Source organism: Triticum aestivum, chromosome 6B (genome assembly GCF_018294505.1).
Source record: "Triticum aestivum cultivar Chinese Spring chromosome 6B, IWGSC CS RefSeq v2.1, whole genome shotgun sequence".
Classification (NCBI taxonomy): domain Eukaryota; kingdom Viridiplantae; phylum Streptophyta; class Magnoliopsida; order Poales; family Poaceae; genus Triticum; species Triticum aestivum.
Genome location: NC_057810.1, coordinates 19,615,524 through 19,643,077, shown reverse-complemented (window position 1 = coordinate 19,643,077; position 27,554 = coordinate 19,615,524). Strand labels below are relative to the sequence as shown.

Sequence of the window (27,554 nt, the reverse complement as noted above, 5' to 3'; positions counted from 1 at the left end):
GGGTGACAGGCATGTTCTACTCATGGGGAGGCACCCCTCTCAGCGACAGGGCTGCCTCTAGACAGCTCTTGGTGGTGGCTGCGTGGCTACATGTGGGAGGGCTCGATCTGGGCCTTCAGGACACATCGTTCCCTGGTCGTGGCACTGCCTCTAATGTCCTCGGCCATGGGGGCGCAGTCCCATGCAAGGCAGGTGTTGGCCAGGGCGCTCGCTGGACGTACCCTGCTTCTTGTCGTGTGGGTTGATCTGGTTCTGGTGAGCAAGGCGGCGGGAGTGAGTCTGGTGGTGATAGTTTGACGGAGGTGTGCTGTTGGTGGTGGCTTGCTGTCCTGGCTAGATCCAGTCACGTCTTGGCCATAGTGGTACATCTAGGGGAAGAGGTGGTGGCGGTGAGTGGTTGTGGTGGAGGTGGTGGTGGATTGGTGGCGGTGTTACGATAGCTAGTTTTGATTTACACCCTCCCCCCCTTCAGTTGGTGTGGCGGGTGCTTCGGATCTGGTCTCCGGCGACGCACGGTGGCACCATGGGGTGTGTTGGCATGCCTGGTGTATGGTTGCAGAAGAAACCATGGTGGTTCTTGGCCTCGACCAATGCTCCTTTTCTCCTTGTCGACGTGGTGCTCGGTGGGGCACGATGGCTCGAGCTGCATTCGGTGGCCTGTATCAGGTCGGCCATTGGTGGATCAATGCCTAGTGCTGAATTTTGGTCATCGATGCTCTCCATGGGATGCACTTGGATGTGGTAGTTCATCGTGCTTCTTCGTTGCGTGGAGGGTTCGATGGTGGTGGTGGACTACCGTCATGTTGTAGGGATGTTCTCAAACTTCGGGTGAGACCCCTGCATCAACTATGTGATGTCGATGGGAGCGGCATCTTGGACCGTTGTTCTCCTTGCTAGATGTGCCATTGTGGAGTTCCGCACCTAAAGTACTGCTTTTATGGTCTCCAGGTGAAAACCTAAGATCGGTCTCTCCGGGTTGGATGATGATGTTGTGTGCTTGACAACACTACCTGTTGGGGAACGTAGTAATTTCAAAAAAATTCCTACGTACATGCAAGATCATGGTGATGGCATAGCAACGAGAGGGGAGAGTGTTGTCCACGTACCCTCGTAGATCGTAAGCGGAAGCGTTAGCACAACGCAGTTGATGTAGTCGTACGTCTTCACGATCCGACCGATCCAAGTACCGAACGTACGGCACCTCCGAGTTCAGCACACGTTCAGCTCGATGACGATCCCCGGGCTTCGATCCAGCAAAGCTTCGGGGATGAGTTCCATCAGCACGACAGCATGGTGACGACGATGATGCTCTACCGGCGCAGGGCTTCGCCTAAACTCCGTGACGATATGACCGAGGTGGAATATGGTGGAGGGGGGGCACCGCACACGGCTAAGGAACGATCCGTAGATCAACTTGTGTTGTTGTGGGGTGCCCCCCTGCCCCCGTATATAAAGGAGCAAGCGGAGGGACGGCCAAGGAGGGTGCGCCAAGGGGGGAGTCCTACTCCCACCGGGAGTAGGACTCCCTTCTTTCCTAGTTGGAATAGGAGAAGGGGGGAAAGAGGAGGAAGAGGGGAAGGAAAGGGGGGGCGCCACCCCCCTTCCCTTGTCCTATTCGGACTAGGAAGGGGAGGGGCACGCGGCCCCCTCCTGCCTCCTTCCCTCTTCTCCCTCGAGGCCCATGTAGGCCCAATAACCCCCCGGGGGGGTTCCGGTAACCTCCCGGTACTCCGGTAAAATGCCGATTTCACCCGGAACGATTCCGATGTCCAAATATAGGCTTCCAATATATCGCTCTTCATGTCTCGACCATTTCGAGACTCCTCGTTACGTACGTGATCACATCCGGGACTCCGAACAAACTTCGGTACATCAAAACTTATAAACTCATAATAAAACTGTCATCGAAACGCTAAGCGTGCGGACCCTACGGGTTCAAAAACTATGTAGACATGACCTAGAACTATTCTCGGTCAATAACCAATAGAGGAACCTGGATGCCCATATTGGTTCCTACATATTCTACGAAGATCTTTATCGGTCAAACCGCATAACAACATACGTTGTTCCCTTTGTCATCGGTATGTTACTTGCCCAAGATTTGATCGTCGGTATCCAATACCTAGTTCAATCTCGTTACCGGCAAGTCTCTTTACTCGTTACGTAATACATCATCTCACAACTAACTCATTAGTTGCAATGCTTGCAAGGCTTATAGTGATGTGCATTACCGAGAGGGCCCAGAGATACCTCTCCGACAATCGGAGTAACAAAACCTAATCTCAAAATACGCCAACCCAACATGTACCTTAGGAGACACCTGTAGTACTCCTTTATAATCACCCAGTTACGTTGTGACATTTGGTAGCACCCAAAGTGTTCCTCCGGTAAATGGGAGTTGCATAATCTCATAGTTACAGGAACATGTATAAGTCATGAAGAAAGCAATAGCAACATACTAAACGATCAAGTGCTAGGCTAACTGAATGGGTCATGTCAATCACATCATTCTCCTAATGATGCGATCCCATTAATCAAATGACAACACATGTCTATGGTTAGGAAACATAACCATCTTTGATTAATGAGCTAGTCAAGTAGAGGCATACTAGTGACTATATGTTTGTCTATGTATTCACACATGTATCATGTTTCCGGTTAATACAATTCTAGCATGAATAATAAACATTTATCATGAAATAAGGAAATAAATAATAACTTTATTATTGCCTCTAGGGCATATTTCCTTCAGTCTCCCACTTGCATTAGAGTCAATAATCTAGTTCACATCGCTATGTGATTTAACACCAATATTCACATCTGCATGTGATTAATACCCATAGTTCACATCGTCATGTGATCAACACCCAAAGGGTTTACTAGAGTCAATAATCTAGTTCACATCGCTATGTGATTAACACCCAAAAGAGTACTAAGGTATGATCATGTTTTGCTCGTGAGAGAAGCTTAGTCAACGGGTCTGTCATATTCAGATCCGTATGTATCTTGCAAATCTCTATGTCTCCCACTTGGACTTGGTCCCGAACGGAATTGAAGCATCTCTTGATGTGCTTGGTCCTCTTGTGAAATCTGGATTCCTTTGCCAAGGCAATTGCACCAGTATTGTCATAGAAGATTTTCATTGGTCCCGATGCACTAGGTATGACACCTAGATCGGAAATGAACTCCTTCATCCAGACTCCTTCATTTGCTGCTTCCGAAGCAGCTATGTACTCCGCTCCACATGTAGATCCCGCCACGACGCTTTGTTTAGAAATGCACCAACTTACAGCTCCACCGTTTAATAAAAACACGTATCCGGTTTGCGATTTAGAATCGACCGGATCAGTGTCAAAGCTTGCATCGACGTAAGCATCTACGACTAGCTCTTTGTCACCTCCATATACGAGAAACATATCCTAGTCCTTTTCAGGTATTTCAGGATGTTCTTGACCGCTGTCCAGTGATCCACTCATGGATTACTTTGGTACCTTCCTGCCAAGCTTATTGCTAAGCATACATCAGGTCTGGTACACAGCATTGCATACATGATAGAGCCTATGGCTGAAGCATAGGGAACATCTTTCATTTTCTCTCTATCTTCTGTTGTAGTCGGGCATTGAGTTTGACTCAACTTCACACCTTGCAGTACGGGCAAGAACCCTTTCTTTGCCTGATCCATTTTGAACTTTTTCAAAATTTTATCAAGGTATGTGCTTTGTGAAAGTCCTATTAAGTGTCTTGATCTATCTCTACAGATCTTGATGCCCAATATGTAAGCAGCTTCACCGAGGTCTTTCATTGAAAAACTTTTATTCAAGTATCCCTTTATGCTATCCAGAAATTCTATATCATTTCCAATTAATAATATGTCATCTACATATAATATCGGAAATGCTACAGAGCTCCCACTCACTTTCTTGTAAATACAGGCTTCTCCAAAAGTCTGTATAAAACCATATGTTTTGATCACACTATCAAAGCGTTTATTCCAACTCCATGATGCTTGCACCAGTCCATAAATGGAACGCTGGAGCTTGCACACTTTGTTAGCACTTTTTGGATTAACAAAACCTTCTAGCTGCATCATATACAACTCTTCTTCCAGAAATCCATTCAAGAATGCAGTTTTGACATCCATTTGCCAAATTTCATAATCATGAAATGCAGCAATAGCTAACATGATTCGGACAGACTTAAGCATCGCTACGCATGAGAAAGTCTCATCGTAGTCAACTCCTTGAACTTGTCGAAAACCTTTCGCAACAAGTCAAGCTTTATAGACAGTTACATTACCATCTGCGTCAGTCTTCTTCTTAAAGATCCATTTATTCTCAATTGCTTGCCGATCATCGGGCAAGTCAACCAAAGTCCATACTTTGTTTTCATACATGGATCCCATCTCAGATTTCATGGCCTCTAGCCATTTTGTGGAATCTGGGCTCATCATCGCTTCCTCATAGTTCGTAGGTTCATCATGGTCAAGCAACATGACTTCCAGAATTGGATTACCGTACCACTCTGGTGCGGATCTTACTCTGGTAGACCTACGAGGTTCAGTAGAAACTTGATCTGAAGTTTCATGATCAATATCATTAGCTTCCTCATTAATTGGTGTAGTTGTCACAGGAACCAGTTCATGTGATGAACTACTTTCCAATAAGGGAGTAGATACAGTTATCTCATCAAGTTCTACTTTCCTCCCACTCACTTCTTTCGAGAGAAACTCCTTCTCTAGAAAGGATCTGATTTTATCAACGAAAATCTTGCCCTCAGATCTGTGATAGAAGGTGTACCCAATAGTCTCTTTTGGGTATCCTATGAAGACACATTTCTCCGATTTGGGTTCGAGCTTATCTGGTTGAAGTTTCTTCACATAAGCATCACAGCCCCAAACTTTAAGAAACGACAACTTTGGTTTCTTGCCAAACCACAGTTCATAAGGCGTCGTCTCAACGGATTTTGATGGTGCCCTATTTAACGTGAATGCGGCCGTCTCTAAAGCATAACCCCAAAACGATAGCGGTAAATCAGTAAGAGACATCATAGATCGCACCATATCTAGTAAAGTATGATTACGACGTTCGGACACACCATTTCGTTGTGGTGTTCCGGGTGGCGTGAGTTGCGAAACTATTCCGCATTGTTTCAAGTGTAGACCAAACTCGTAACTCAAATATTCTCCTCCACGATCAGATCGTAGAAATTTTATTTTCTTGTTACGATGATTTTCCACTTCACTCTGAAATTCTTTAAACTTTTCAAATGTTTCAGACTTGTGTTTCATCAAGTAGATATACCCATATCTGCTCAAATCATCTGTGAAGGTGAGAAAAATAACGATACCCGCCACGAGCCTCAACATTCATTGGACCACAAACATCAGTACGTATGATTTCCAACAAATCAGTTGCTCGCTCCATAGTTCCGGAGAACGGCGTTTTAGTCATCTTGCCCATGAGGCACGGTTCGCAAGTACCAAGTGATTCATAATCAAGTGATTCCAAAAGCCCATCCGTATGGAGTTTCTTCATGCGCTTTACACCGATATGACCTAAACGGCAGTGCCACAAATAAGTTGCACTATCGTTATCAACTCTGCATCTTTTGGCTTCAACACTATGAATATGTGTATCACTACTATCGAGATTCAATAAAAATAGACCACTTTTTAAGGGTGCATGACCATAAAAGATATTACTCATATAAATAGAACAACCATTATTCTCTGATTTAAATGAATAACCGTCTCGCATCAAACAAGATCCAGATATAATGTTTATGCTCAACGCTGGCACCAAATAAAAATTATTTAGGTCTAAAACTAATCCCGATGGTAGATGTAGAGGTAGCGTGCCGACCGCGATCACATCGACTTTGGAACCATTTCCCACGCGCATCGTCACCTCGTCCTTAGCCAATCTTTGCTTAATTCGTAGTCCCTGTTTCGAGTTGCAAATATTAGCAACAGAACCAGTATCAAATACCCAGGTGCTACTGCGAGCATTAGTAAGGTACACATCAATAACATGTATATCATATATACCTTTGTTCACTTTGCCATCCTTCTTATCCGCCAAATACTTGGGGCAGTTCCGCTTCCAGTGTCCAGTCTGCTTGCAGTAGAAGCACTCAGTTTCAGGTTTAGGTCCAGACTTGGGTTTCTTCTCTTGAGCAGCAACTTGCTTGCTGTTCTTTTTGAAGTTCCCCTTCTTCTTCCCTTTGCCCGTTTTTTTTGAAACTGGTGGTCTTGTTAACCATCAACACTTGATGATCCTTTTTGATTTCTACCTCCGCGGCTTTTAGCATCGCGAAGAGCTCGGGAATAGTCTTGTTCATCCCTTGCATATTATAGTTCATCACGAAGCTCTTGTAGCTTGGTGGCAGTGATTGAAGAATTCTGTCAATGACACTATCATCAGGAAGATTAACTCCCAGTTGAATCAAGTGATTATTATACCCAGACATTTTGAGTATGTGTTCACTGACAGAACTATTCTCCTCCATCTTGCAGCTATAGAACTTATTGGAGACTTCATATCTCTCAATCCGGGCATTTGCTTGAAATATTAACTTCAACTCCTGGAACATCTCATATGCTCCATGACGTTCAAAACATCGTTGAAGACCCGGTTCTAAGCCGTAAAGCATGGCACACTGAACTATCGAGTAGTCATCAGCTTTGCTCTGCCAGACGTTCTTAACATCGTCAGTTGCATCAGCAGCAGGCCTGGCACCCAGCGGTGCTTCCAGGATGTAACTTTTATGTGCAGCAATGAGGATAATCCTCAGGTTACGGACCCAGTCCGTGTAATTGCTACCATCATCTTTCAACTTTGCTTTCTCAAGGAACGCATTAAAACTCAACGGAACAACAGCACGAGCCATCTATCTACAAACAAACATAGACATACAAAATACTATCAGGTACTAAGTTCATGATAAATTTAAGTTCAATTAATCATATTACTTAAGAACTCCCACTTAGACAGACATCTCTCTAGTCATCTAAGTGATCACGTGATCCAAATCAACTAAACCATGTCCGATCATCACGTGAGATGGAGTAGTTTCAATGGTGAACATCACTATGTTGATCATATCTACTATATGATTCACGTTCGACCCTTCGGTCTCCGTGTTCCGAGGCCATATCTGTATATGCTAGGCTCGTCAAGTATGACCTGAGTATTCCACGTGTGCAACTGTTTTGCACCCGTTGTATTTGAACGTAGAGCCTATCACACCCGATCATCACGTGGTGTCTCAGCACGAAGAACTTTCGCAACGGTGCATACTCAGGGAGAACACTTCTTGATTATTAGTGAGAGATCATCTTAAAATGCTACCGTCAATCAAAGCAAGATAAGATGCATAAAGGATAAACATCACATGCAATCAATATAAGTGATATGATATGGCCATCATCATCTTCTGCTTGTGATCTCCATCTTCGAAGCACTGTCGTGATCACCATCGTTACCGGCGCGACACCTTGATCTCCATCGTAGCATCGTTGTCATTACGCCATCTATTGCTTCTACGACTATCGCTACCGCTTAGAGATAAAGTAAAGCAATTACAGGGCGTTTGCATTTCATACAATAAAGCGACAACCATATGGCTCCTGCCAGTTGCCGATAACTTCGGTTACAAAACATGATCATCTCATACAATAAAATATAGCATCACGTCTTGACCATATCACATCACAACATGCCCTGCAAAAACAAGTTAGACGTCCTCTACTTTGTTGTTGCAAATTTTACGTGGCTGCTACGGGCTTTAGCAAGAACCGTTCTTACCTACGCATAAAAACCACAACGATAGTTCGTCAAGTTGGTGCTGTTTTAACCTTCGCAAGGACCGGGCGTAGCCACACTCGATTCAGCTAAAGTGAGAGAGACAAACACCCGCCAGCCACCTTTAAGCACGAGTGCTCGCAACGGTGAAACCAGTCACGCGTAAGCGTACGCGTAATGTCGGTCCGGGCCGCTTCATCTCACAATACCGCCGAACCAAAGTATGACATGCGGGTAAGCAGTATGACTTGTATCGCCCACAACTCACTTGTGTTCTACTCGTGCATATAACATCAACGCATAAAACCAGGCTCGGATGCCACTGTTGGGGAACGTAGTAATTTCAAAAAAATTCCTACGTACACGCAAGATCATGGTGATGGCATAGCAACGAGAGGGGAGAGTGTTGTCCACGTACCCTCGTAGACCGTAAGCGAAAGCGTTAGCACAATGCGGTTGATGTAGTCGTACGTCTTCATGATCCGACCGATCCAAGTACCGAACGTACGGCACCTCCGAGTTCAGCACACGTTCAGCTCGATGACGATCCCCGGGCTCCGATCCAGCAAAACTTCGGGGATGAGTTCCGTCAGCACGACGGCGTGGTGACAATGATGATGCTCTACCGGCGCAGGGCTTCGCCTAAACTCCGCGACGATATGACCGAGGTGGAATATGGTGGAGGGGGACACCGCACACGGCTAAGGAACGATCCGTAGATCAACTTGTGTTGTTGTGGGGTGCCCCCCTGCCCCCGTATATAAAGGAGCAAGGGGAGGGCCGGCCAAGGAGGGCGCGCCAAGGGGGGAGTCCTACTCCCACCGGGAGTAGGACTCCCTTCTTTCCTAGTTGGAATAGGAGAAGGGGGAAAGAGGAGGAAGAGGGGAAGGAAGGGGGGGCGCCGCCCCCTTCCCTTATCCTATTCGGACTAGGAAGGGGAGGGGTGCGTGGCCCCCTCCTGCCTCCTTCCCTCTTCTCCCTCGAGGCCCATGTAGGCCCAATAACCCCCCGGGGGGTTCCAGTAACCTCCCGGTACTCCGGTAAAATGCCGATTTCACCCGGAACGATTCCGATGTCCAAATATAGGCTTCCAATATATCGATCTTTATGTCTCGACCATTTCGAGACTCCTCGTTACGTCCGTGATCACATCCGGGACTCCGAACAAACTTCGGTACATCAAAACTTATAAACTCATAATAAAACTGTCATCGAAATGTTAAGCGTGCGGACCCTACGGGTTCGAGAACTATGTAGACATGACCTAGAACTATTCTCGGTCAATAACCAATAGAGGAATCTGGATGCCCATATTGGTTCCTACATATTCTACGAAGATCTTTATCGGTCAAACCGCATAACAACATACGTTGTTCCCTTTGTCATCAGTATGTTACTTGCCCGAGATTTGATCGTCGGTATCCAATACTTAGTTCAATCTCGTTACCGGCAAGTCTCTTTACTCGTTATGTAATACATCATCTCACAACTAACTCATTAGTTGTAATGCTTGCAAGGCTTATAGTGATGTGCATTACCGAGAGGGCCCAGAGATACCTCTCCGACAATCGGAGTGACAAAACCTAATCTCGAAATACGCCAACCCAACATGTACCTTTGGAGACACCTGTAGTACTCCTTTATAATCACCCAGTTACGTTGTGACGTTTGGTAGCACCCAAAGTGTTCCTCCGGTAAACGGGAGTTGCATAATCTCATAGTTATAGGAACATGTATAAGTCATGAAGAAAGCAATAGCAACATACTAAACGATCAAGTGCTAGGCTAACTGAATGGGTCATGTCAATCACATCATTCTCCTAATGATGTGATCCCGTTAATCAAATGACAACACATGTCTATGGTTAGGAAACATAACCATCTTTGATTAATGAGCTAGTCAAGTAGAGGCATACTAGTGACTATATGTTTGTCTATGTATTCACACATGTATCATGTTTCCGGTTAATACAATTCTAGCATGAATAATAAACATTTATCATGAAATAAGGAAATAAATAATAACTTTATTATTGCCTCTAGGGCATATTTCCTTCACTACCTCCTTGGAGGTGTCGTCTTGGAGGCGCAAACGACGGCTTTCTGTTGTTGTGTGTGGTTGAGGGTGGTGCGTTTGGTGGTCGTGGTGGTGCACCCAGCTTGGGGTTGACGGTGGTGTGTTCTTCATCTGTTTCTCTTTGGCTGCCCTTCGCGTGGTCTCCTCCTGTTGTTGTGTATGCTCAAGATCCTCCCTTTGGTTGTCATTGAGTTGTTGCAAGCTTCGGGCTCCTGGTGTCGTTTGGGTTCACCTTTGCTCAATGGCGACACAATGATGCCTCCCCAACTTGTTAATCATTCTGGTCTGTCATGGTGGAGGTCCTAGTCAAGGTTCGTGTTATGGTTTGGCACTCGTTGATTGTGGATGTTCCTCTGTTGTGCCATGGGGTTTGGCACATATGCCGATGCAGTGCATTCGGTTGTTTGTAGAGTCTTGGTATTGTGATCCATCGGCAGCACCCCTCGTCTACTTTGGCCTCTCGTGGTGATGGTCGTCAATATGCTAGCTATGTCGTGACATTTCTTCTCTTCTTTAATTTTGTTGTACGGTTTTTGCCCGGTTTCCCTAGTAAACGAGGTCAACTTGTTAAGGTTTTCAATCTGATTTTAGCTAAAGCCCAAGGGGTGACTCTCGGCTTTGGCCGCTTTTTAAGCAATATATTCAGGTGGAAGAACTCTCCCCCAGTGATTCTCAAAAACAAATCAGACAAATCTCATGGAAATAACTTTGTAGGAGTACAATAATAGTCTTTAGAAATTTGATCCTATGTAGACCCCTGTTGATTTTGCAGGGATAGAAACAATAGGAATCTAGAAATCTAGAAAAGAAAACTCTATTTCAGTTAATGAAAATTTGAAGGAGGTAGTGCTAATTTCCTGTAGCTTCATGGAATCGCCGTCGAGTGAGATTCTGGGTGCACACAAGTGTAGAATACCTACTTCTTCAGGTTCTGCCAATACCAAATGTCATAGCCCCATCCTGCCGGTATTTTGTTGGTATGCAAACTCATTCCTCATGTATACGGTATACCTACTACTAAAGGGATTAGTGCTTCTGTCCGTCCGTCACGAAATTGCCTGCAAACTTGTAAATACTACCCGTCGATGCCATCTATAAGTTTTTTTAGGGATATGCAACCTATAAGTGACACACAAAAAAAAACGTTTCGCACAGGGAAATCAACCACCTGGACCGGCCCATGCAGTAGGAACATCCTATACGGCGCTCTCCTCGCTAGGAGAAGACGCATTGCGTCCGTTTGGGCCGACCCATGTGTGGGCAGCCTGTTTTTCAATTTGGTTTTCTATTTTTCTTTTCGGTATTTGTTTTTTTCTACTTTAAACAAAATGGGATTTCAAACAGCATCCCAAATTTAAAAAAATAAGATCTTTCTAATAAAATGTTCAATAAAACAAAAAAAATTGTGGATTCAAAAACTGTTCGTTATTTTGAAAAAAAAATCACAATTTTGAGCAAAAAAAGTTCAGGATTTTGAAAAACAATTGTGTATTAAAAAATATTAATTTTGAACAAACTTTTCGCCAATTCAAGAAAATTCGTGAATTTAAAAAAAATCCTAAAAATCAAAAGCTATTGATGAATTACAAAATAGTTTATTGATTCATAAATATTCGCGTATTCAAAAAGTGATCATGCATTTCAAAAAATGTTTGTTAAATCAAAAAAATCTTAGTGAATTTTTAAAATTGTTCCACCAATTTTCAGAAAAATGTTCGTCAATTATAAAATTGATCCCCGATTCAAAAAAAATAGTTAAAAAATGTTCACAGGTTTATAAAAATATTTGCATATAGTATTAAATGTTTATGAATTCAAAAAATGTTCATGATTTAAAAATAGGCGCAAATTTGTAAAAATATTCACGAATTTAAAATTGTTCACGATCTCAAATATGTCATGAGTTTAAAAAATGTTTATGATTATGAGAATTTGTTCAGGATTACACGAAAATATTCACAAATTTGAAAAGATGTTCACAAAAAAAACAGAAAAGAAAGACAAAAAAGAAAAAACTAGTGACCTTCCCAAAACCGATGAGGAAGAAAGCAGAAAATGGGCCGGCCCAAAACTGGGTCCAAGGCAGGAAGGAGTACACTCTAGGTCGCTACGCGCCAAATAGGAAACCTGCATGCAATAGCGGCTTGAAAAATACGTTTTAGACAGGGGGATCCCCCCACCTAGGCCGTCTACGTTTGGGAACCGCCCCACCTGGGCCAGCACATGCAATGAGAAAGAGAGTGATAGTGTATCTGAGTAATGCAGCAAAATGTTGTCATAACCATTGAAAATTGTGATTTTTTTTCTCCTGTTGGAACGCACAGGCCCTTTTACTAGTAACAATCTATATGTGCAGACTATACCTTTTGCACGCCGGACTAAAGCTCGGTCAGGGAGACAGGGACAGAGGCAAAACAGTGATGAATCAATCAACTATCAGTTGCATCAATCTGTTCCAAATCAAACACACTTCAGAGCACATCTGAAATGCCAAGACTAGTTAAGGTTAAGATGAAGAAGGTGCAGATGCAGTCCCCATCCATTCATTCCAGCCTAGAAAGAGCTTAGATCAGACCTGGAAATGGCTAAACTTAGTTCAGCTTCATGCCGGTCTGAAATAATATTCCAGAAGGCTAAGCTAAAATCACATTTCTTTCTGAAACCATTCTTCTTACGAGTCAAAAACCAGAGAGAAAAGAGAGCACCAGCAGAAACCACAGAGCTAAGAACGACAACTGTAGGAGGCCGCAACAGAGTTAAGAATGCCAACAGAGTTAAGAATTAAGATGCACTAGAACAACAAATGAATACTCCACGAATAATCACACGGCAAGACAAAAAAAGAAAAAGAAGTGTTAACCCTGCAAACCAGTTGTTTCCCTCACTCCCATTGAACCCCAACTTCTAGAGAAAAAAAATGCGGGCAACAGAGGACTAGAGAGTTCTCCCACCCAGCCGCACATAGAACATTAGTGTAAAAGTACACGTTTTTTCCTTCTGGAATAATCGGCCTGAAGAAAAAATGTACAGTTTTTCATAGCAAGCATCAAGTAATGAACCGTTGACCTGCTGTAGCTCGCAATGCACAAAAAATGAAACTAGTTACCAACCAAACTGTTCTCTCTAGTTACTGAAACCTCCGTATGTATGTATAATATAACCTAGGTTTGTTTGGCAAAAATGACAAGACTAACTCATGTCACTTTTATTGGTTTAGTTTTGATGATCAATGACAGATGTAAATGATGGAACTAATTCAAATAGATCAACTTTTCAAGATTGAAAGTTTCCATAGCAGAAGTAAAATTCAGTTACAGGATTTAGGAACAAAGATAATTGATCTTAGAAGGATAAGGGAAAGAAATCAAAAGGCATAAAAGGTACCCAACAGAAACATATTTTCTAAGCACAATTTAGATATAAAATACTGAACTTACAACGGTGGAAAGCAAAAGACAATGAAAAGGAAATGGAAACAGAGAAGCTGGAATGAACGGAAACCATACTGATATACATAGTGCAAAATGATGCAGGACAATTCTATTGCTTTATTTCATTGTCCTATACGGAAGTTGGAAACACATAATATATCCATTGACCCTCATTTTTCAGAGATCGTAGGCAATGCTTTCTTGTCTACTGAATGACAACACCTCGGGGTTCAGGAATTAAATTATCAGTTTCATTAGTCATTAACAATGACCAAACCAGTATGTGCCAGTGGCAGAGATACTACAACAGAAAACCAACATCCATTTAGGACGAAGAAAATACTAATGTGAATTACCAGCTTATAGTGAAAACTCTGCCATGTCATACAAAGTTACCAATTTTCATTGCCCGTTCTTGGCTCATGTGAATTTGAAATTAGCTGGCACTTCCCCGCTGTGTGCAGCATCATAGTCTTCAGCGAGGTGTGGCGCAGCCTCCTTGTAAGGGCATATGTACCTCTGAACAAATACCTTCTCGACATGACTGAAAACTGAATAGTAGTCCCGCTCGCGAGCTAGCAATCCATTTGCCTTAAGAAACTTTACAACATAGTACCGGGGCCTGAGCCGGCCATCCAAGCTATAATTGAGCATTGCTGGTCGTTGAGCAATGTACTCCGGTTCCAACCCGACCTCAGAGATAAGGAACTCTGATTTGCTCTGCAGTGCATCCTTAGAACGCCTCAGCAGCGATGGAGCCCTAGACAAAGCAATGCCCACCTCAGCATCTGACCACCTGAACGTCTTCTTGAGGTAGTCCACTTTGGTGGCGATCTTCTCCTCACTTAGGAACGAGACGGCATCCAGCACGTGCTTGAACATTGCAGAGCCACGGGGCACACCAAGGCCTTCGGCGCACTCCACCATAGCCTGGATGCTTTCCAGGCTGGTGTTGAGCATCCTCGGTGCGTAGCGGCACAGCTTGGCAATATCACAAGCACCTAGCCCGCACTCCTGCAGGAGCGCGACGTTTGGCTTGATCGTCCTCTCGATGTCGACGCCGATGAGGTAGAAACTGCGGCTCAGAGCCCGGAGGAGGTTCTCGGGGGAGCCGAAGAGGGGCAGGTAGTACTGCAGCTTGGGGACGATGGCTCTGCAGCGGAAATGGCCGCCGCCGGACGTGAGCGAGATGAGCCGCTTGATGTCGTTACGCGAGAGGCCGAGGCCGGTTAGCTCGTCGACGTTACGGGCCAGGATCTTCTCCACGCTGGCGCAGAGTAACTGCGGGTCCTTTGCGACGACGGCGGCGACATCGGCGCCGGAGAGGCCGAGGCCAGCGAGGAAGGAGCGGACGGCGTCGGGATTAGCGGGGGACTTGAGGTGGGAGAGCTTGGGGATGGCCTTGACGGCCTGCGGGCGGGTGAGGCCGCAGGTGGAGACGAGGTACTCCTCCACGGCGAAGCTACTAGGGTCTTCTGGGGAAACGGCGGGCGCGGCCGCGGCCGCGGAGAGCAGTCGGTGGATGGAGGCGGCGGGCGAGGCGGAGGGGTACGAGAGGATACGAGCGAGGATGCAGCTACGGAGGCGCAGCATGGCGGCGCGACGTCGCGGCGGCGCCGGCGGCGGCGGAAGGGCTTGTGCTGGAGGAGATGGGTGAAGTGGTCTGGTTCGACCTGGATGCTGACCAAGTGACCCCACTTGTCAGTCTCGCTCGTCTGACGATGAGATGGGCTGGGCTCGGCTGGGCTGGGCTGCAGCAACTCGTACAGTGAAGAGTTTACAGTGGAGTTTTCTTTTTCTTCTCAAAGTAATTGAACTTTTCACTACTCTCAAAAAAATTGTAATTGTCTCCAAAATATGTAACTGAGCTTTTATCTTCCTTTTTATCTGTGATGACTTCACTAATAAGGTAAAAAAGCATACCGCCCGACCACAAGTAGTAAATCTAGCACTGTTTCGATCGCGCAAACTGCAAGCAGTTTCCCTTTCCCAGTTTGTCGGATCTGAGCCCGTTTGTCGAATGGGCTAGCGACGGCGCGAAACAATTCCCTTTCCCAGTTAAGGAAAATGAGCGCTAAACATGGCGCCCAACGTTTATGAAGTGTTAATGTTTCATTGGTCGGGTCGACCCCAGCCCCGTTTATTTACTCTCATCGGTTTATAGTGTCACGTTGTATATATATCTCTACTTCTAATGAAGGAGTTGGTAGCTTGGTACGGTTTATGTTCGTCCGGTTTTTTTTCGTCTCACCTCCCACCAGCCCCACAAACTGGTTTTTCGTCTCCTTCGCATTAAAAACCCGAATCTTATTAAAGAGAAAATCTTGTTCCGTGCTTACTTTGACAAGTTCTGATTCATTTCAATCACGTAAATAATAGGTAATTAAGAATTCATAACTCAAACCATATATGTGAGATCACCTTCCTAAATTATAGACGTAACTTTTCCTTGATAACCGTCCAAAACAAAATGAGATATTCCTCAATACCAAATCATTAATCATGTGCATTATGTTATTTATTATTATTATTATTATTATTATTATCTCCACTATTAATTGGCTATCACAAGTTTCGTAATCTTTACTCCTGATGGAGGAGCTGGTAGCCTGGTACGGTTTATTTTTGTCCGGTTTTTCTTCGTCTCACTTCCCACCAGCCCCACCTACTGGTTTTTCGTCTCCTTCACATTAAAAACCCGAATCTTGTTAAAGAGAAAATCTTGTTCTGTTCTTAGTTCGGCAAGTTCTGATTTATTTCAATCATGAAAATAATAGGTAATTAAGAATTCATAACTCACATCATATATGTGAGGTCACCTTCCTAGATTATAGACATGATTTTTCCTCGATAACCTTCCAAAACAAAATGAGATATTCCTCAATAACAAATCATTAATCTTGTGCATTATGTTATTTTTATTATTATTATTATTATTATTATTATTATTATTATTATTATTATTATTATTATTATCATTATCTCCACTATTAATTGGCCATCACAAGTTTCGTAATCTTTACTCCTAATGGAGGACTTGGTAGCCTTGTACGGTTTATTTTCGTTCGGTTTTTCTTCGTCTCACCTCCCACCAGCCCCACCAACTGGTTTTTCGTCTCCTTTACATTAAAAACCCGAATCTTGTTAAAGAGAAAATCTTGTTCCGTTCTTAGTTCGACAAGTTCTGATTCATTTCAATCACGTAAATAATAGGTAATTAAGAATTCATAACTCACACCATATATGTGAGGTTACCTTCCTAAATTGTAGACGTAATTTTTCCTCGATAACCTTCCAAAACAAAATGAGATATTCCTCATTAACAAATCATTAATCATGTGCATTATTATTATTATTATTATTATTATTATTATTATTATTATTATTATTATTATTATTATTATTATTATTATTATTATTATTATTATTATTATTATTATTATTATTATTATCTCCACTATTATTTGGCTATCACAAGTTCCGTAATCTCTACTCCTAATGGAGGAGTTGGTAGCCTGGTACGGTTTATTTTCGTCCGGTTTTCTTCGTCTCACCTTCCACCAGCCCCCCAACTGGTTTTTCGTCTCCTTCACATTAAAACCCTGAATCTTATTAAAACTGAATGCTTTAGAGAAGGTATGGATTTATTAGACTTATAATTAAACAGCCGTATTGATCAAGCCAGAAAGAAACTACGAGGTCAAAATGAAATCGCTTTGTGTGAAGCCAAGAAACCAAGCGCAAGAACCCTAGCTAATTAACAAGGATAATGTTGCTTGCTCCTCAAGCGGAACACACGATGATGAACGGGCTCAAGGACGTGCGAGCGACACATATACTTACTATGTGCGCTGCACACCAGAAGCATGCATCTCGCCAGCATGTCAGACGAATCTCGGATGGATCGGGAAGCAACCAGAGGCCATGGAGAAGGCGGTTTTCACTCCATCGGCTACCTCTCATCAAGGTCATGGTCGCTGGTGCGTTGCTTCGTTGCAGTCAACGGAGTCTGCACGTGTCAGCTATCACGGTCACCATATCCAGCGCAAGCGCGTCACACCCGTCATAGTCACCATCGTAGGCGAGTCACCATGTCAGGCTCCTACGGCTACTCTTGCGGCAGCCGCGTTGAGGGGAGTAGCCTCCGGTTGGACGAGGTGGGTGTCGGAGACAGGGACGGCAGGGCGTGCACGTTGGCGACTCATAGGTTTCTCGGTGAGGACCGGAGGGGAAGGCGGGGGCAACTACGGTGAGCGGGAAGGGAATGGGGCGGACAGGCAGGAGGTTGGGTTGGTCGAGGAGTTCGCCTGCGGCGGCGGCGGGGGCGGCGCAAGGAACCCTAGTGCGTGTGAGGGCAATAGGGGAGAAAAGCCGCTCGCACGACTGTTTCTGTTTGACAGGCAAAACGTTTTTTTTCTATGGAGGAAGGTGAAAATCGGTGGAACCGGAATGGGAGGAGGTGGTGGGAGGTGGGACGAAGAAAAACCAGACGAAAATAAACCGTACCAGGCTACCAAGTGCTTCATTAGGAGTTGGTAATCTCTACTCCTAATGGAGGAGTTGGTAGCCTGGTATGGTTTATTTTCGTCCGGTTTTTCTTCGTCTCACCTCCCACCAGCCCCCCAATTAGTTTTTCGTCTCCTTCACATTAAAACCCCGAATCTTATTAAAGAGAAAATCTTATTCCATATCTTATTAAAGAGAAAATCTTATTCCGTGCTTACTTCAGCAAGTTCTGATTCATTTCAATCACGTAAATAATAGGTAATTAAGAATTCATAACTCACATCATATACGTGAGATCACCTTCCTAAATTATAGACGTAATTTTTCCTCGATAACCTTCCAAATCAAATTGAGATATTCCTCGATAACAAATCATTAATCCTGTGCATTATGTTATTTATTATTATTATTATCCTTATTATCTCCACTATTAATTGGCTATCATAAGTTTCGTAAACAACAAAAATAACGTATCTTTTACTTGTAGGCGTACGCATCCGCGCACTCCTACTGAGGGCCCTGCACGACACTATGGAGGATGTCATGGCCAGGCCTGACAACGGTGTGATACTCGAGAATGCCAAGGCATGCATCAGGCGTCGAGGACGACCGTGGCGGATTGTAGGTCGTCAGACCACCGCGTACATGTGTTCGTGGACACGTTCATATTATATTTCTTGTCATTAATACACAGAGTCAGACATATGCTACATTCTCAAATCAAGTATGTCCATTCAAATGTCAAGAAATTCGTTAAGGAGATGTGTCCTACAATACTCGATAGTCGTCGTCATTCGTAGCAACCATTCATAGATTTTTTTAGAAATCGAGCACTGAATCAATTTGAAAATCAATCCTTTAATGCAATTAATTAGCTAGACAATTAATTATGTATGCATTTAATTAGCTCCATTTAAATAGAAATTTATTTTTGCACCGAATCAATTTTGAAACCAAGTCATTAAGGCAATTAATGGTTTAGGTAGACACTTAATTAAGCCTACATATAACTAGGGGATGTTTGTTTATAGGAACTTATTGGTGTAGGGACTTAAAAAAGTCCCTTTTAGTCCCATCTAAACCAAACAGGGGGGACTGATAGGGACTTAAAGTGGGCATTTGGGACTTATGAAAAAAGACCCTGAGGGAGAGTCTTTTTGGGACTTTTAGTTGTAACATTGTCTTTTAGTCCATGTTTAGTCCCAGGAACCAAACAGGTAGTGACTTTTTAGGGATTAGCGACTTTTTGTTGGGACTAGAAAAAGTCCTAGCACTTATGAACCAAACAGGGCCTTAGAAGTAGAGATTTTTTCCCGATTAGGATAATTAGTTGATTTGATTGGCAGTTAATTAGGCATGCGAAGAATTAGGTAGTCTGTTAATTATTTGTATAATTAATAAGTTAAGTAAGCATTTCATCGTGTTGAATAATTTTGAAAGCGCTGGTCGGCAGGGACGATCAATAGGCTCTCAACAACATGGCCGAGCAGCACTTGCCAATATGGACAATGGTCACCATGGGCCCGCGACATGAACGACCTAGCGTTCACCAAGATGGATGACGAGTATGCTCTACAGGATGTTCAAACGTCGACGGTTGTGGAAATGTTCATGGATAAGGACAACACGACACTGCAGTGGCCAGATGGTTCATCCTATTGTTGAAAGGGAGAGTGCTCCAAGAATAAGTAGGAATAAAGAACTAAAGCGACCAAGTGGTCCATGGTGTTGGAGAAGGAAAGAGTGTTAAAAAAAGCGAAACAAGAAAGAAAGAGTATTATAAAAATAAGTAGGAATGATAATTAAAACTGGCGAGGAAGGAGGAAGAAGAAGATGATGAGGCGTTGCTAACAAACGCGCTCATGTTGACGTGCTGCTGGTTGGGGCCACCAAAACGGGTTGGCGAAGAGATTAGAACTAGAAGATGTAGGGAAGGACGAGAAAGAGAAGAACATCAACTTTCCCTTCTAGCAGTGAATGATATCTGGGCTGGAGGTGGAGCTTATTGATGACTAGGAATACACTCAGGTTGTCACTTACCTTACATGTCATTGTGCATTGGCAAAGTTGAAAGGACCTTTGAGACTAATCTCTATAGTTATTTTTTTGTATCAATAGTGTGTGTTAGTTTAATCAACTTTATTATATTGTAAATTTGAAAAAAATCATCTCATTTGCAATGCATGGTGAAGGTGAGGTGGGTGGTACTTAATTTTAAAGAAGGAGGCTCCAGCGAGAAATGTCCCGCTACAGCAGGGGCGAGAAAGGGAGCGCCTGGCAGGAAAAAAAATAAGGGGGGCGATGCATTGTGGGGTGGGGTTTTTCTGTTGGGACCGTGTGTTGGAGATAATATGGTGGATAGTCTGAAAAACCACATTTCTTTCCTCATATATGGTCTGAATTTCAGGGAGCCCGGACTGTCCAGACGGTTGAATTTTGGAGAGCCTACTAAGCGTCTGTTTAATACCCGAACACGTCCGGACCTATAAGGAAAAATGAGCTCGCACAGGCGTTCTACTAGTATTGAATTGGATCTCTGATTGTTAGACCCATTTTTCTGTTCTGTAAAAGTTGAGTTGGTAAATAACCTTGCCGAATATGCTCCGGAGAAAGTACAGTGCTACTAGTACCTCATTGCCAGAATTTTAGGCGTATGGGATTTCAGGCGGTGAGAGCTGGCATTGTTGTTGTTACTGCTGCTCCCCTGGTTATCATGGTGGCCTGGTCCATGTACCCTTACCGAGCACATCAGCAATGGCGATCGTCGTCACCCTGTGCACAACAATAGTGAGCTCAGCCAAAGCACTTCATTCACTACATCTACTCCAATGTGAGAGCGTGATGAAGAGGAGAGCTCGGTGAACCGAAAATTTGGATGGGCTAGATTAGTGGCACCATGTCAGCATCCTGGACACATCTCAAGAAGCAGTGCTGGTGACGGGACCTCCTTTATGGCGACCAGCGCACCCGGAACCAGGGAAGCGTGCACCCCCACCGTCCCTCCCCCGCACGCCCTCATGGGACTGCCAATCTGCGGGGCGGGAAGCCCCTTTGTTTCTTTTTTGTTTTCTTCTTTTTGTTTGCAGTTATTCCCTTTTTCAAAACAAAACAGGATTTCTAAATAGTGGCAACTTGTGAAAAACTGTTCGTGAATTTAAAAAATAATTATGACTTTAAAAATGTTCGCGAAAAGATAAATGCTCAAAGAATCTAAAAATATATGCCATTTCAAGAAAAATGTCCGTGTATTCAAAAAAATATTCATGAATTTTTAGAAAATATACCAAAAATGTACGCAATTACAAAATAAATATTTGTGAAATTTGAAAAAAAAATCATGATTTAAAAAATGTTCACAAATTAATAAAAAATGTTCGTTAATTTAAACAATATTCATTATATCAAGAAAATGATCATGAATTTAAACAATGTTCATGATATCAAGAATATTTTTAAAATTTATGATTCCAAGAACTGTTCATGGTTTCAAAAAATGTTCACGAATTCAAAAATTATTTGTGAGTTCAAAAATGTTCACAATTTAGAAAAAAACTTCACGAATTTTAAAAATGTTCGCAATTTCAGCATAATATGAACAATTTTTAATTTGATGAACAAATTTTGTATACAAGAAATGTTTACCCTATTTGAAACAAATTATTGAATTTTAGAAAATATTCACCTATTTGGAAAATATATTAACGGATTTCAGTAAATGTTTGTGAAATTTGGAAAGAAAAATGAAAAATATAAAAAAGAAAAGATGAAAATAGGAAATTTAATGAGAAAGGGAAAACAACAAATAAAAGAAAAAACAGGAGAGATAATAAGAAAAAAAGTAAACCATTTTGGGAAAGCTCTAGAATCTTCCTAAAAGCGGACATGAGATAGTTGGGCCGGCCCATGTATGCAGCGGGCGAACCGGGGGTACGCGTGCGACTTACGAGCAGAATAGAAGAACCCACCGGCAACAATAGCAAGTTTTTTTGTTTTTTTTTCGACAAGGCAACAATAGGAAGTATTGTACAGAATCGGCAAGAGAGGCCCGCGTAGGAGAGAAGCCAATTTCAGATGGGCCAAGGCGCGACCCATCCGGAAAAAAAGGCCAGCCAAAGTTCCATATTGGTCTAGAGTTGACCCACCGAGGGCCCACTCTTTTGACTGGATTATGAAGAATCACTGTTTGAAAAATCATATTCGCAAAAGACTCATTTCTTGCCTAGGAATCGTCTAGAATCAACCCACAATCACAATGCATTTTAGAATCGTGGAAACTTGGCGATTCTCGCAATTCTGGCCAGCCACTCAAAAGAAAACATTTCGTTTCCAACACCTGCCCCTATTAGACAAGGTATTTACCCTCAAAACGCCACTCAGACCAACATATACTATGTTTCATCCTCTCCCCCCTCATATATCTCTATTTTCTCTCTGTTGCTTTATGAATACACTGTAAAAAATCGTATGCTTAGTTGTTCGCTAATTTGTATGTTGATTTGGATGGTGCAAACATGTAGTAATTGATGGAATGGATTGATGGCTGGTACAAAAAAATTGTATGATTGATGGTTTCTTAGTTAAAAGTACTCTTTTTTTCTCTTTACTATATTGTTGCTATTGTATCTTGTTGTTAACCTCCAATGTATATATGTGGTTGTGGCAGATGGATAAAAAAAACAAGAAGACGAGGAATTTGAGGCAGGAATGCTTGCATTTGGTTTGGAAATGGCATCGTCAACAAACTATTGCTGTATGCGTCAAGAAGATTACCCCTTCTATTTGTAGTTTGCAACTCGTTTTTAACTTGTAATATTAAGCAATTTATGATATTTGCAACTTGGTTTTATATTGTAATATTAAATACTTTGTGAGATTTGTAACTCGCTTTTGTGTTCATATAAGACATGAAACTGTCTGAAACAACGAAGTGTTAGCAATTCAACACTCAGTTCAGTCTAGGGGTGTTACATACATTTCAGCACACAACTCATACAATAATCACATACTGGAATAAAAAGAACTAGATAGCTGATTCTGTGGGCAGTTTCCCAGAATCAGATTCTGGGGAATCATGAGGCGAAAAAACTGGCTCCGAGTAACGGCTCTCTCCTTTGAATATTAATGTTGTACTCTCATTCAAAGTTGGCTAGGAAGAAACGACTGTCTTCAACCATTTGTAAGGATTGGCTGTGTCGGTGGATATTGCAGCTTTATCACCACTTATGTAGCACAAGCAGATACCACAGAGCAAAGAAGGACAAGTGCAAAGATCATGAACATGGCGAATGCATGCTTTTGTTCAACCAGGCCTTGCTTGCGAGGCAAGCTTGGAGATTAATCCAAAAACCAAACAGTTTGTGTGCCAGAGTTCTCAAGTCCAAGTATTACCATCATGGCATGGGAACCTTCTGGATACAGTTGTCTCTTCTGATGCATCCCCAACAGGAGGGGCATTGATTTTGGCTTAGAGCTTCTTAAATAGCGCCTGGGCGAGTGGGCAATGGTAGGAGTGGGCCCAATGGGTCCCGAGGAAAGACGGTCTCCGAACAACTGAATTAATCAAGAGATCAAGACTTAGATTGGTGAATCAGCTTATGAGAGAGTCGATATCTAGTGATACCAAAGTATGGCTTCCCCCTCCTCCTCCCCCTCAGGCAAAGCGACTGAGGCGCCATTAAAGCGAGCTATCCCCCGACCTCCCACCCACCCCCACACCTCATCGAGCTCTCCCCGCCCCAAATCCCCATCGGTGAACACGAATGGCTGGAGCGTGTCGCCGCGGCGTTCGGATCCGTCGGCTTGTGCCAATGTCGCGGGTTGCGGAGCCGCGGGTGCTCCCACCTCCCGGAGCGGTGCCATTGCCCGAGATCGACCTGAACTCGCCGGAGGCTTGCACCGAGATGCCTCGGGTGGTGCTGGAACGCTTCCCCGGTCGGGACGAGTGGGGGGAGATCCATCTCTACATCATCCGTCGCGCAAACTTCGTCGAGCGCACATGCTTCATCGAAGACGACGGCTGCACGGATCTGGAGATCCTCTTCTAGGCGATACAGGAGGCCGAGTCGCCGGATCCGCTCCAAGTTGCACGGTGGGTGAACTTCAGGACGGTGAACCCGTCCAGGCTCAATATCCGGCCGCCTTCGGTGGAGGGGATTGCCAACATCCCGCCAGAGTTCCTTCCACCAGGGATCGTCTGGCCCCGCTGCCGTCAGTAGATCGACTGCCCCGACTGATCCGATCTCAGCGATGACCCATCGAACCCCCCCTCCCCGCCCATGGCCAGGTGAGATAGGTATGCATCACATTTGTGCTGATTTATCACCGAGAGGTCGTCTGCGAGACTTTCGATTACACCGGAGGCAGAATGTGAATCAACTTAATTCGTCTGTTCATACTCAGGTCGAGGATTTGGTAGTGGATTTGAGGGTTCTCCCTCACAAAACTGTATGTTCTGAGGAGGATGGTGATGTTTCTACAGCCGGAGATCACCTCGTCGAGGTTGGGATCCGGCAAGCACTAGTAGAAAAAGGACCTAATGTGAGACACATTAGTGCCGGTTCGATTTTGGCCCGGTACTAATGGTACCATTAGTGCCGGTTCGAACGGCTATGCATTAATGCCGGTTCATTTTGAACCTTTAGTACCGGTTCGTGCCACGAACCGGTACTAAAGGGGTGGTGGCAGGCTGGCGTCAGGCCGGGGCCCCGCGATCACCTTTAGTACCGGTTCATGGCACAAACCGGTACTAAAGGGCTAACCTTTAGTACCGGTTCGCGCCACGAACCGGTACTAAAGGGGTTTGACCTATAGTAACAGTTCGTGGCACAAACCGGTACTAAGGGCCAATTTTCAATCTCTACCCCCCAGGTATATCGCCATTTTAGTTTTGAAAAATACAAAAGAAAATGATAAAAAATTCAAAAAATAAAATTCTTCGAGATGTAGTTATATTACTACATCTACTAGTTAGGAAAATTAAAAAACTTAAATTTGGACATGTTTTGCAAAAAGTGTAGGGAAAATGTAAAACCGCTATAACTTTTGCATACGATGTCGGAAAAAACGTATAATATATCAAAAAATCCAGCACGAAAATCCGCATCCGATTTTGACAGCCTATGTCCTGTTTGCAATTTTTTAGAATCCTCAAATTCCAAAAGGAGAAAAGATATGCTCAAATTTCAGTTTTTTTTAATTTTGGTTGAATCTGGTCAAACTATGGTCAAACTACTTATTCAAGAAGTATTAATGTTACTACATACTTATTCAAGAATATTAGTGTTACTAAATAATTATTTCAATTTTTTGAATTTTGGTCAAATCTGGTCAAACTATGGTCAAACTATGGTCAAACTTATTTAAGAAATATAAGTGTTACTAAATGATTACTATTTTTTAGAATAAATAGTTTCAAACTCAAACGGTGAAATGTGTGACCTAATGCTCAAGCTAAACTGCTGAGGGTTAATAGGATTTACAGCTTACATTTGTTAGGAAAACAACAAGTGCAGACTTGGAAAGTAGGGGGAATAGAACTCCGAAGTTAAGCATGCTCAGGCTGGGGGAGTGAGAGGATGGTGACCGGTCGGGAAGTTAGACGATTTGGAATGAGTGATCCACACCTGAGTAGTTAAGAGGGGCGATTAGAGACTAAATCATCAAATTATTCAGAAAATTGAAAATCGAAAAAAAAAATCATTTTTTTTCAAAATTTTCGAAAAAAATATATCAAAAAAATACCTTTAGTACCGGTTGGTAACACCAACCGGTATTAAAGGTCCCCCATACCACGGCGCGAGCTCACGCCACGTGGTGGGCCTTTAGTGGCGGTTCGTAACGAACCGGTACTAAAGGGGGGGGCTTTAGTCTCCACTCTTTAGTGCCGGTTGCAGAACCGGTATTAAAGACCCTTATGAACTGGTATTAAAGCTCCATTTTCTACTAGTGAAGGGACTCGTCCTTAAACCGTGCCTTGAGAACAAGTTCTTGACCCGAGATATAAGGACATGATTTGTTTCAACTGTGGGGCCCCTGGGCACTATGTTGGAAATTGTGTCAAGCCGAAGGCGTGTTTCATCTGCCAGCAAAACCACAACGTCAACAACTGTGCATCGTGGTAAAAAATACAACCTACTGCTGCTTTCTTTGGTAGTGGAGATCGAGGGCTTAGTTTCTACGATGTGGATGTATGTGTAGCTACTGAGTCAAAATGGCTTAACTTTCAGAATTGTGCAGTGGTTAACATTCTGAAAGGAGAGGTGGACTGCTCTAAGTTGATGGAACTTCTTACTGCAACTTTCTGCAAGACTAGGCATTGGCCATGGCAGATCAGAGGGTTATCAAACAAGACCTTTTTGGTCAGATTCCCTCCATGGAAGAAAGTTGAGTCCCTCATTGAGCTGCCTGGTTTTTCTCTTCCACATGATGTTAATGTCACACTGACTGAATGGAAAGGTGCCTGTGAACCTTTCGGTGAGTTGATTGAAGCCTGGGTCCTAATTGAAGGGATTCCTCCCAAACGGTGCACATGGAAAGTGTTTTCTCAAATTGACTCACTTTTTGGGATTCTTACAGATGTGGATTGGAATGGTATGTTTAGGACTTTCTTTGAGAATGTTAGGGTGAAAATTGCCTGTAGAGATCCCACTAAGATACCTTTTGAGAGGTTGATTGAGATGAAGAAAAAGCTCTTCTTATTAGGTTTTACTATTGAGGGATTTGATCAAGTGGGTGGAGTTGACTCTGTCATTGATGTTGATGAGGCTGATGATGGTGATGAGGATGTTGAAGGAGCTGAGGAAGACCAAGTAGAGGAAGAAAGGGAGACCCATGGAGAATATGCATCTAATGGATCAGCAGATGGGGGACTGGCCATTGATGAGGTAGACAAAGCTAACTTCCCAACCAAGCATGGGTCTACTAGCAAGCAAAAGGGACATAGTTTGGTGACCTCACCTGTGGAGCAGTATCTTGATTCTGATCAGGAAAATTTTATTATGGATTGTGCAATGACTGAGGTGAAACATGATGCCCCATCTTCTGATGGAAATGAGGGTATGACTGAACATAGAGACAAGCCACTGGAACAATGCAATGATGATGATGTAGCTGAGATAGTGGATGATATAGTGATTGGAGAAAATATGGCTAAAAAAACTCATGTTCCTTCTGGAAAGAATGACACTATGTTTATGCCTGGGGAGAGATCTGGTAATATGGAGTATTGTGAGGACTTGCTTAGGTCTGTGGATCTGTCTGATTCTGAAAATGAGGAGCACAATGAAGAGGAGCTGGGGGTTCTCCCTCCTGAGGCCATACATATCTTGCAGAGTGACACCCTGAAGAGATCCTTACTGGAATCACTTAACCAAGCTTAGAAAGATGGCACTAATCCTGAGAAGAGATCTAAATGGGGACCTGTGTTGACACAGAAACCTGCTACCAGAGGACATGGGAATGTAAACATCATGGAGAAAGCTGCTGCATACAAGAGGAAGAAAAATTTGGAGGTCTCAAAAACATTTAAAGGTAAATCATTTTATACTATTGACAAGTACATTCTTGCTGATCAAATGATACAAATGAACTTGGTAGTTAATGGGAATGAGACTAAAAAAAATCACACCATTGAAGAGATGGTGGCTGAAGAGAAAGAAAGATGCCTGTTTTTTGCCAGCAATAATCCCGAAATTGTTCTTCCTGATAATCTAGATATTGAACACAATGATTTAGTTAGTA

The 27,554-nt window shown here is 43.2% G+C and overlaps 1 protein-coding gene across 1 annotated transcript; it reads right to left on the bottom strand.

Annotated features, from left to right (window-relative positions):
- Positions 1-13,539: 13,539 nt before the first annotated feature.
- LOC123133177 (transcription termination factor MTERF8, chloroplastic) lies at positions 13,540-14,981 on the bottom strand. Its single transcript, XM_044552711.1, has one exon. It carries the CDS (start codon positions 14,901-14,903, stop codon positions 13,731-13,733), a length of 1,173 nt encoding a protein of 390 aa, XP_044408646.1. The 5' UTR covers positions 14,904-14,981; the 3' UTR covers positions 13,540-13,730.
- Between the last annotated feature and the right edge of the window lie 12,573 nt (positions 14,982-27,554).